The following is a 10,000-nucleotide window of genomic DNA, read 5'->3' on the forward strand; positions in this document are numbered from 1 at the left end:
TGGCTCTGGACGGCTCCGTGGGAACCTGAACAGACGAGACCTAAGCTGTCTGTCCTGGCAGAGATTCAAAACCTGCCCAAATGAAGCCAAGGAGTTCCCAGACCACATCATCCGCCAGACCGCGCTGATAATGGTGGTGATGATAGTGACTAAAGTAATCATGATAGTGGTGGTAATAGTAGTAGTTGATGTTGTAGTAGTAGTAGTTGTTGTTGTTGTTGTTGTTGTAGATGTTGTAGTAAGAGTAGTAGTAGTAGTATTTGTTGTAGTAGTAGTAGTAGTAAATGTAGTTGTAATTGTAGTGATAGTAGTAGTAGTAGTAGTAGTAGTAGTAGTAGTTGTTGTTGTTGTTGTTGTTGTTGTTGTTGTTGTTGTTGTAGTAGTAGTAGTAGTAGTAATAGTAGTAGTAGTAGTAGTAGTAGTAGTAGTAGTAGTAGTAGTAGTAGTAGTAGTAGTAGTAGTAGTAGTAGTTGTAGTAGTAGCAGCAACAGCAACAGTTGTATTTACTATTGTGAAAATTGTAATAGTAAAAAGCAACAATAACAATGATAATAAGCACTGAAGCCATGACAAACTTAACAACTTAGGTCAAATGGAAGCCAGCTGGTGACGGAGTGTGACATCACGGCGTCCCACAAGGCAGCAGCAGTACCATCAAAGCGTAACATATCATCCTACCAGTGAAACACATCAAAACTCCACCTGTGCTTGATTCCCCTTCTCATCACGTCTCTTTACACCACTTCCCTGGGCAGGTGAAGGAAGTAAGATGTACCACAACTGCATTACCTAGATAGAGAGATCACTAACTCCCAATATAAATAACAGGTAAATGAATTAAAACAAGGATAATAGAGATGTTTCCGAGAGCAGCTGCGGCGATCGATACCAGCAACGTTCAATAAGGAGCTTTTGATCGGTATAAAATGATGATGTGGTTCGTGGCGCGGCAGTCAGTCAGTCATTCAGTCAGTCCATCTCACGCTTGAAACTCGCAACATCGGATATAATAAATTGTCACGCTGCTAACTGGTTGTAACAGATGGCCGGTCCAGCAGGCGATAACGGGGACTAGTTGGGGTCGAGGGTAATAAGGGAGGCCAAAGATAAAAGGGGAAAAATACGCGTATGATGAGAGAACAAGAGGGAATGAGGTGTGGAAAACGTTAAGCTGATGCGACGGTGGAGTGAGTAAATGCTGCGTGTTTGTATGTATGTATGTATGAGAGAGAGAGAGTAGAGAGAAACTGTCGGGTTAGCATTGTTTGTTTACTGATTTTGGGGAGATTTGTAAGGTTGTTTTTGTGGTTTTAGTAGGAGTTATAAGGGTCTTTAAGAGTGTTTATGTGATTCTGTTGATTTTTTTAAGGGAGTTTTAATGATTCTTAGTGGAAGTTATTTAGGTTTTTAAGTGTGTGAAAGAGACTTAGAGAGAGAGAGAAAGAGAAAGGGAAGGGTGGGGGTGTTAACGTAGATAGAAGCAGAAAAATAAGACATGTTTCAAAGGCGTGTTGAAGGTCAGGCCATTGCATCATAAAGGACAATACATCTTAAGGGCGAAGCTTGACTTTTCACCGCCGGAAAGAAGGAAACAAACGGTCCCGTGGGAAAAATATGTACGAATATAAAGGAGATTTTCAAGCGCTGTGACATTTGCTGTTGCTTAATATGAATTCCTATCACCATCCTTATCATTATTATCACTATCACTAATACTTGCATCTCATCATCAGATAATTTTCATGATATAATAATAATTACCAACTCGATCAGAACTTCACAAGCGTAACACGTTGGAGATGAAATAAAAATACGCATCATTGGGTGTTGTCACGAAAATCAATAATAAATAAAAAATACCGTCTATATTATGAGGAGGGAGGGAGAAAGGGAAGGGTGGGATGAAAGAGAGAGAGAGAGAAGGGAAGGGGAGGGAAGAGAGAGGAAAACGTGACGAGCTGATCTGATGTTGGCTGCAGCGGAAGGAAAGCCTTGTTGACGACAAATATTGATGGCCTTTACAATATTATTATTATTTTCAGTATTATTATTATCATCGTTTTTATTATCATTATTTTCATTAATATCATAGATATGTTTTTTACGTTGTTACAGAAGGTGATACTTGGCAGTGGTAGTCTAGGAAGTAAGATTAGTGTTTATTTTGAAGGAATTGTTATTTAAAGGGCGCGATGAAGAGGAAAGAGAGAAGAGAGAGAGAGAGAGAGAGAGAGAGAGAGAGAGAGAGAGAGAGAGAGAGAGAGAGAGAGAGAGAGAGAGAGAGAGAGAGAGAGAGAGAGAGAGAGAGAGAGAGAGAGAGAGAGAGAGAGAGAGAGAGAGAGAGAGAGAGAGAGAGAGAGAGAGAGAGAGAGAGAGAGACTTTTCGTAACACCCACCACACACACACACACACACACACACACACACACACACACACACACGCACGACTAATAGAAAAATACATATCTTTTATTTGTATTTTCAGTCATAAGAAATAGACGTCAAATAAATAAATAAAACAAAACAAAACAACCACTCACCATTCCAAACACCAATGCATCAAAAGACAAGAATCATATTGGCAACGGTACATTATATATATCTCATCATTATTACTCTCTCTCTCTCTCTCTCTCTCTCTCTCTCTCTCTCTCTCTCTCTCTCTCTCTCTCTCTCTCTCTCTCTCTCTCTCTCTTCCTGTTTGTGATAGTAATGGCCGGCGAGGGATGAACGCGCCGGATATGTAAATGACTACCAAAATCTTACCTTGTAATTTCCGGTGTGTTGGGGACAGGTGAGGACAGCAGGTGAGTAGAGAGAGAGAGAGAGAGATAAACGAGGGAGAAGGGATGGATAGTATGGAGGAGAAGGAGGAGAAGGAGAAGGGAGGGGATGACAAGAATAAATAGGTAGTGTGTGAATGATAATGGTGACAGTAATAATAATAATAATAATAATAATAATAATAATAATAATAATAATAATAATAATAATAATAATAATAATAATAATAATAATAATAATAGCACGTGCTTCAGCTATTCTATTTATCTCTCCATTTCAAGTCTCCTCCCTCCTCCTCCTGCTGCTTCCCTTTCCTCTCCTCACCTCCGTCTTGCCTCTGCATCCTCCCCCGCACCCATCCCTCCCCCTCCCCAACCCATCCTCTTCCCACCTTCTTCCCCCACCCTCTGAGGTAAACAAGCAGTGTGTGAGTGTGTTGTGTTTGACTCTCCAGGGTAAACACGCACACCGTTTTCTTAACTGTGTGTGTGTGTGTGTGTGTGTGTGTGTGTGTGTGTGTGTGTGTGTGTGTGTGTGTGTATGTGTGTGTGTTGCATAGGTCAGTGTTTATTTGTGTTCAGTTTTTTTGCATTCCTCTCATTAGTACTTTTGTGTTTAGTGTTGGTGGTGGTGGTGGTGGTGGTGGTGGTAGTCGTGATGGTGGGTGTTGTTGTTGTGGTGATGACAGCGATAAAGAGTGGTTGTTTACAGTTGTGTTTGTGGTAGAACAACACCTGATTGTTTTGAGTTGTACGGCTTGTTATCATTGGTCGTGTGTGTATGTGTGCGTGAGTGTGTGTATGTGTGTGTGTGTGTGTGTGTGTGTGTGTGTGTGTGTGTGTGTGTGTGTGTGTGTGTGTGTGTGTGTGTGTATGTGTGATGCCTTACCTGTCTTCTCGTCCTTGTTGAGGTTGTCGAGTGTCTTGTTGGTCATCTTGAAGAGGGCGTCCAGCGCGCTGCCCTTGTCGTTGGCGCCGCCCTTCTTCTCGCTCTGGCTTGCAGGCTTGGCGTGAGGCTCGGGCGCCGCCTCCTCCCGCGTGTCCCACGGCCGTACGATCTTCACGGGGATGGAGGACTTTCGGCGGGATGGTTTGTAGGAGAGAATGTCTAGTATAGAGAAGGAGCGAAGCCCTGCCGCCTGCTTCTGGTCGCCTCCCGCCATCTCGCCCCGACCAGCCAGTGCCCCGGCCTCTTGCGGCTCCTGGGGCTCCTCTGGCTCCGGTGAAGGCGACGGAGAAGAGGCCTTAGGCTCCTGGTCCCGCTGGGGCGAAAGTGGTTCTCTAGAGGGTGGCGGGGAGGTGCCGGACATGGCCAGCCTCTTGAGCGGCCTGAAGTACTCGTCGTCGGAGAGGTAGGTGAATGACTCTGTGTGGAGGGAACCCGAGGATAACGTAGGGGACGGCGCCCCCCTTGAGGTGGAGGGCGACCGAGGTTCCGTTTCCTCATCCTCAGTAGAAGTGTCGGCGTGGGTGGTCATGTCCATGGGGGAGGGCTGGGCCTGGCGCGCCTCGCCCTCACAGCCCACGCTGATCTCGCTCTCGCAGGGGCTGGGCGGCCGCTCCCCGCGGGGCGAGGCGGGCGAGTCGCCTTCCTCCATCCCGGCCACGCACTCCACCCGGATCTCCATCGCCCCGCACTGGCCGGCCGGACCTGCCTCGCGCGGTGCTCACTCAGTCTCGCACAGCTGCTCGCCGCCCACTCGGCCACTGCTCCGGTCCTCGCGCTGGTCACCGACAGACTGATGCTGGCCGCATCAGGCGGAGAGTAATCACTCGGGTCCGGCGCCGCCGATGAAGATGTGCCAACTGGTCGACTGGTTAATGACAGAGCAGCGCCTTCACACGCCTAATGGCCGCCTTTGATGTTTGCCGCCCGCCAGTGACTACGGGCGCCGCCCGCCAACCACACACGGCGGCCGACACACGTGATTGGGCGGGACCGTGGCAAGGCCCGCCCTTGCCGCCTCTCCATTGGGTGAAGAGCGGGGCGGGGGCGCGGCATGTGGCGGCGCTCCTCGCTGACTGGCTCGGGGATTATCAATTCGCCAATGGGGAGGAGAGACCGGCGCATCAAAGGAGACCATGAATAGCTCAATCAGGGAGTGAAGTGACGGGGTTAATGGAGATATTCTAACAGGGCGGGCCACTCGGGTGTCAAATTAGGGTGGGCTGTGGTCCGGGTGGTCCTGGACCGGCGGGCGGCCCGCGGGCGGCGGGCGGTGGTAACGGCCCGTGAGTGATGGAGGGCCAGGCCGCCCGCCCCGCGGCGCCGCCCTCATTATTGCAGATAAACAGCCCACCGCCTGGCCTGCTGCTGCTGCTTCTGCTGCTACCAGTGGCCTGTTCCACTGCTGCTGCTGCTGCTGCTGCTGCTGCCACTCTTATTTTTATTTCTAGTGGTAGTGGTGGTGGTGGTGGTGGTGGTGGTGCCTACACGACTGTCCCGTCGCTCGTGCCGCCCCAGGCAGAGGTGCTGAACCCCAATCTGTTTAGTTCCTGATGTTTAAATAAGTATTTATGCCCAAGTTTTTATGTGTCTCCTGACTGGCTGCGGCACGCCTCGTCACGCCGCTGCCTGGGAGCCAACCTTCACTGAGGAGGCAACACCTGGGCCGCGGCACTCACCTGGGCCAGGCACTGCAGACTGTATTGAATGGCCGGTGTGTGAGTGACCTGGAGAGCACACTGCTTTGTTAGGAAGGGAGGAAGGTCATCACGTTAAACGAAATGGAACTTCAATGCGAATACATCAATACAAAAACATCGCAGGCCATTGTGTAGCTTCCTGGAGGCATCGAGGCCCCGTCAATCAGGAGCAGTCAAGCCTCGCACCGAAGATTGAACGGCCAGGGTTAGTTGACTCAGTGTCCAAAGCCTTGGATCTGAGCCTCTTTAAGGTAATCGAACACCAATTACATGTGTGGAGAGTGTTGAAATAAGGACTGAGCGTAAGAAGGCACCTAGGAGACATATATATCGATTCTATTGATACTCGTTCATATAATGTGCGAGGGAGGAGGAAGGGAGGAAGGGAGGGAGGTAACAGAGGAACAGAGAAGAAATGGGAGAAGAGGGAAAGCAAGGAAGCAAGAGGAAGAAGGGAAACAAAGATAAGGAAAAGACAAGAGATAGAAAAGTAAAACAAGATAAAAGAAGAAAAGGAAAGGAACTTGAAGACAAAAGAAAATATTGACCGTTAGATTGACACCCAAAATAAATCGAGGTTTAAGAATAAAGAAGTTACAGTCCATTCAAATAATACGGTGCGTCTTTTAGTTTGGACAGGTACTCTCCCTTCGTCAGCAGTAAGCGGTGCAGGACCAGCTGTACCCCGCCGGTGCCTGGGTCATAAAGTGGTACAAATTGCAGGTCACCAACACGACTTTGGCTTTTTGGGGGTCGCGTTGGTGATCGAGTGTGTCTCTCTCTCTCTCTCTCTCTCTCTCTCTCTCTCTCTCTCTCTCTCTCTCTCTCACTGCAGTAATTAGAATAAGTGATGCCTAAAATATTACATTATTATTAGGTTCATTGTGTGTGTGTGTGTGTGTGTGTGTGTGTGTGCGCGCACCCGCCAGTATGTCGTGTGGTCGTCCCGCTTCTGAGGTGACGGGTAATTTTAGGGTTCCAGAATAAGCACAACTCTTAACTCTTCCAGCACCTCCTCCTCCTCCTCCTCCTCCTCCTCCTCCTCCTCCTCCTCCTCCTCCTCTTTCATTTCTATCAGACTATCATTTTTTTTTTTTTATTTCTTCCTTTCTCTTATCATTAATTCATCATCATTATCTCTCTCTCTCTCTCTCTCTCTCTCTCTCTCTCTCTCTCTCTCTCTCTCTCTCTCTCTCTCTCTCTCTCTCTCTCTCTCTCTCTCTCTCTCTCTCTCTCTCTCTCTCTCTCTCTCTCTCTCTCTCTCTCTCTCTCTCTCTCTCTCTCTCTCTCTCTCTCTCTCTCCAACGTTTAATTCATTCTTCAAGCTCTGACTGATTGGCCGTGTGTGTGTGTGTGTGTGTGTGTGTGTGTGTGTGTGTGTGTGTGTGTGTGTGTTCTTACTGACAGTACTGGTCGTTAAGTAATAGAAGTGGCAAGTAAATGAAGAGCTTTATCAAACTTTTAACTGATTTATGATGCGGTCCCTACTTTTCTTTTTCTTTTGCTCTTCTCTCTCTCTCTCTCTCTCTCTCTCTCTCTCTCTCTCTCTCTCTCTCTCTCTCTCTCTCTCTCTCTCTCTCTCTCTCTCTTCTTTTCTCATTTTTCTTTTCTTTGAATTATAATTTCTGAGACGTGCTGTAATTTATTTGGTTCGTGTGTGTGTGTGTGTGTGTGTGTGTGTGTGTGTGTGTGTGTGCTAGTGCTTATTTATTTCTATTTCTATTTCCTTTTAGCTTCATTGCACGTAGTAAACCTTTTCTTCTTCTTTATATATATATATATATATATACACACTAGTATATTTCCACATTTCTTCCATTACTCAAATTGATCTCGAATGGACACACACACACACACACACACACACACACACACACACACACACACACACACACACACACACACACACACACACACACACACACACACACACACATTCCACCAGTCACAACATACACATCACAAAACAACAACAACACTTTACACTCCTTTCTAAAAATTCCACCTCTGCGTCATTACTCACAATTATGCAAATCAACCAGAGAAGTGCGGCTGGCCACTCCCTTTCGTCTCCCTCCCACGCTTCCTCCTCCTCCTCCTCCTCCTCCCCCTCCCCCTCCTCCTCCTTCTCCTTCTCCTTCTCCACCTCCTCCCTCATTTTCGTCCACCTCCCGCTCCGTCCCACACCCCCTCACTCCTGTAGCTCGTAAAACCCGCTGTCAGGGACCGTGTGTAACCCAACCACGCTGGGACCAACCAAACACTCTTATCTTATCGCGTAATAACTATCATCACCGCTGCCTCGCGTCGTCTCTCACTCCAGCGGCGTCACAGAAGGCGAGAGAGTCGAGATGGGTGCATAGGAGGGCGGGGAAGACGAGTACGGAGCAAGGAGAAATGTACGTAAGGATGGGAGAAGTATAGGAAGGATGGGTGGTCGGTGAGGAATATACTTTGAGGTATTGGTGGTTGTGCTTCCTCAGTTCGTTCTCTCTGTCTCTGTTTCCCTCACTGCTCCGTCCGTCTGGTTTATTTAGGTTATTCTAATTTGTTATTGAATTTGAAGATAACATATACGTTGAGTCCTCTGCTGGTTCTATATTTCTTCATTTTTTTCTGTTTGCTGTTGTCAAAGAGAACTGTGACTGTCTTTTTGAGTTCATATATGTTTGAAATATTACCTGCGGATTCCGGTAATAGTATTGGTTGAGTGGACGGGGAAACCATTGCTTGTGTTGAGTGATTTAATTTCTCAGCTCAGGTCACGCTGATTGTTTCCTCAGTAATTGTGGCGACATAAATGATTTTCCTTCCTTCCTCGGCTTCTTACTACATCAGTCACTCAACCTGCTCCTCGGTAGCTAATTAGAAAATGAACTTAATCTTTGGTCTAGTCTGCTTCATGAATAATATTTACACATTATGCATTCAATTATCAACGAGTAGTGTAATATCAATGAAGTGTGTACGTGTTTCCTACGCATTCTCGAAACATGAACTAGAATTAATCTTTCCTGACACTCCCCGCTTCCTTATCACCCTCCAAGGTCTGCGAGAGAAGGAGGGAAGGAGTGAGGAAGGGAGACAGGGAGGCAGGGAGTGACGGAGAGCCGAGGCAGCTTTGCTTCTTGATTTAAGCTCGAGAAACACACGCTCTGGGTGGCTAAATAATAATTCTTGGCTGCATCCAAAAAAAAGTCACGCATGAAAACTGGTAATTAAGGAAACTGAAACTGATTAAATAATTACGGATGAGATGAATATACGAGCGCGTTAAGTCAGTGGGCGTTTAAGGATGCGCGAATTAAAACAACAGCGGAGAAAAATGTTTAAAATCTTTACGAGAAGAAGACGAAACCTACTTTGATAAACTCTCCTTGAAGAAATATAGAGTAAAATTTACAAAACAGTTATTCTGAACACTTGAAGATACTGACTGCACTAAGGTTAGGTTTGGTTAGGTTTAGTTAGGTTAGGTTAGATTTGGTTTGCTTTGGTTTTGGTTTTGGTTTTAAGCGTCCAATTGTTAAATCACCAAATTATAAGCAGAATGAATATGAAAACGCGTCGTAGCACTGAAGAGGTTAAGAGGATAGGTTAAGAGTGGACCTACAATGGCATTAAAGTGGTATAAAAGGATATGACAATGGTGACGCTAGCAAAGTTGTCATCACTACTAATCAGGAGAGAACAAGAAATGACGTGTTTAGTATTAGTAATGTCAGGTTTAGAAAGAGTTGAGAAGGAGTTAGTTCTCATGCAGAGTGGTAGATGAATGGGATAGATTCAGTAATCAGTTCATTAGCCCTGGACCTCTAAAGGAATATTATACAAGCTTATGGGTAAGAATGATAGGTGGGAATAAGAAGGTGCGCTTAAATAGACTGCCACTTCCAGCTTCCTTTATTTTTTTGTTTGATGATGTTCTTATGTTCGTGGAAGAAGCAAGCTGCCTTCCTGAGAGGTTCATTAAAGCCTGCGAGTCTTGTATAGGAGCCAGAATACGAGAGAAGTAACTCATCAAAGACTAAAAATAAATCTTGCCTACTAGTATTACGAACATGGGAGGAGAGAGAGAGAGAGAGAGAGAGAGAGAGAGAGAGAGAGAGAGAGAGAGAGAGAGAGAGAGAGAGAGAGAGAGAGAGAGAGAGAGAGAGATTGTAAAGCAGAAGGAACGAATTCATGTTGTTCGTGAATGAAGGACGAAAGACATTTTACAAAAGTTAGTAAATTAGTAAATGGAGGTTATATTGTTGTAGTTAATTTAGCTACGTCATCATCGTCATTAATATCTGAAGACTTGTTATTGCATCTAAAATTTTGCATCATTATTACTTTCTTTTTTTTCTAGCTTCAAAGGAAGAGAGAGAGAGAGAGAGAGAGAGAGAGAGAGAGAGAGAGAGAGAGAGAGAGAGAGAGAGAGAGAGAGAGAGAGAGAGAGAAGCAGACAGGCAACCAGACAGACTGACAGGATTTAGCATTTCATAGTTTTCACCTGGCAAATCCCGTGGCGGTGCATTGAGTGAATCACGGCAGCAGGCAGAGTGGCAAACAAACAGCTGGACGAAACA

At 46.0% G+C, this 10,000-nt stretch overlaps 1 protein-coding gene across 1 annotated transcript in view; it reads right to left on the reverse strand.

Annotated features, from left to right (window-relative positions):
- Positions 1 to 4,604, reverse strand: part of LOC123518317 (homeobox protein Nkx-3.1-like) — a 22,113-nt gene extending 17,509 nt beyond the window's left edge. The window contains exon 1 of the mRNA XM_045279074.1: positions 3,673 to 4,604. Within this exon, the coding sequence (XP_045135009.1) occupies positions 3,673 to 4,411 (739 nt within the window). The 5' untranslated portion in view covers positions 4,412 to 4,604. The remainder of the gene's footprint in view (positions 1 to 3,672) is intronic.
- Between the last annotated feature and the right edge of the window lie 5,396 nt (positions 4,605 to 10,000).

The sequence above is a fragment of the Portunus trituberculatus genome, chromosome 43 (assembly GCF_017591435.1).
Source record: "Portunus trituberculatus isolate SZX2019 chromosome 43, ASM1759143v1, whole genome shotgun sequence".
Taxonomy (NCBI): domain Eukaryota; kingdom Metazoa; phylum Arthropoda; class Malacostraca; order Decapoda; family Portunidae; genus Portunus; species Portunus trituberculatus.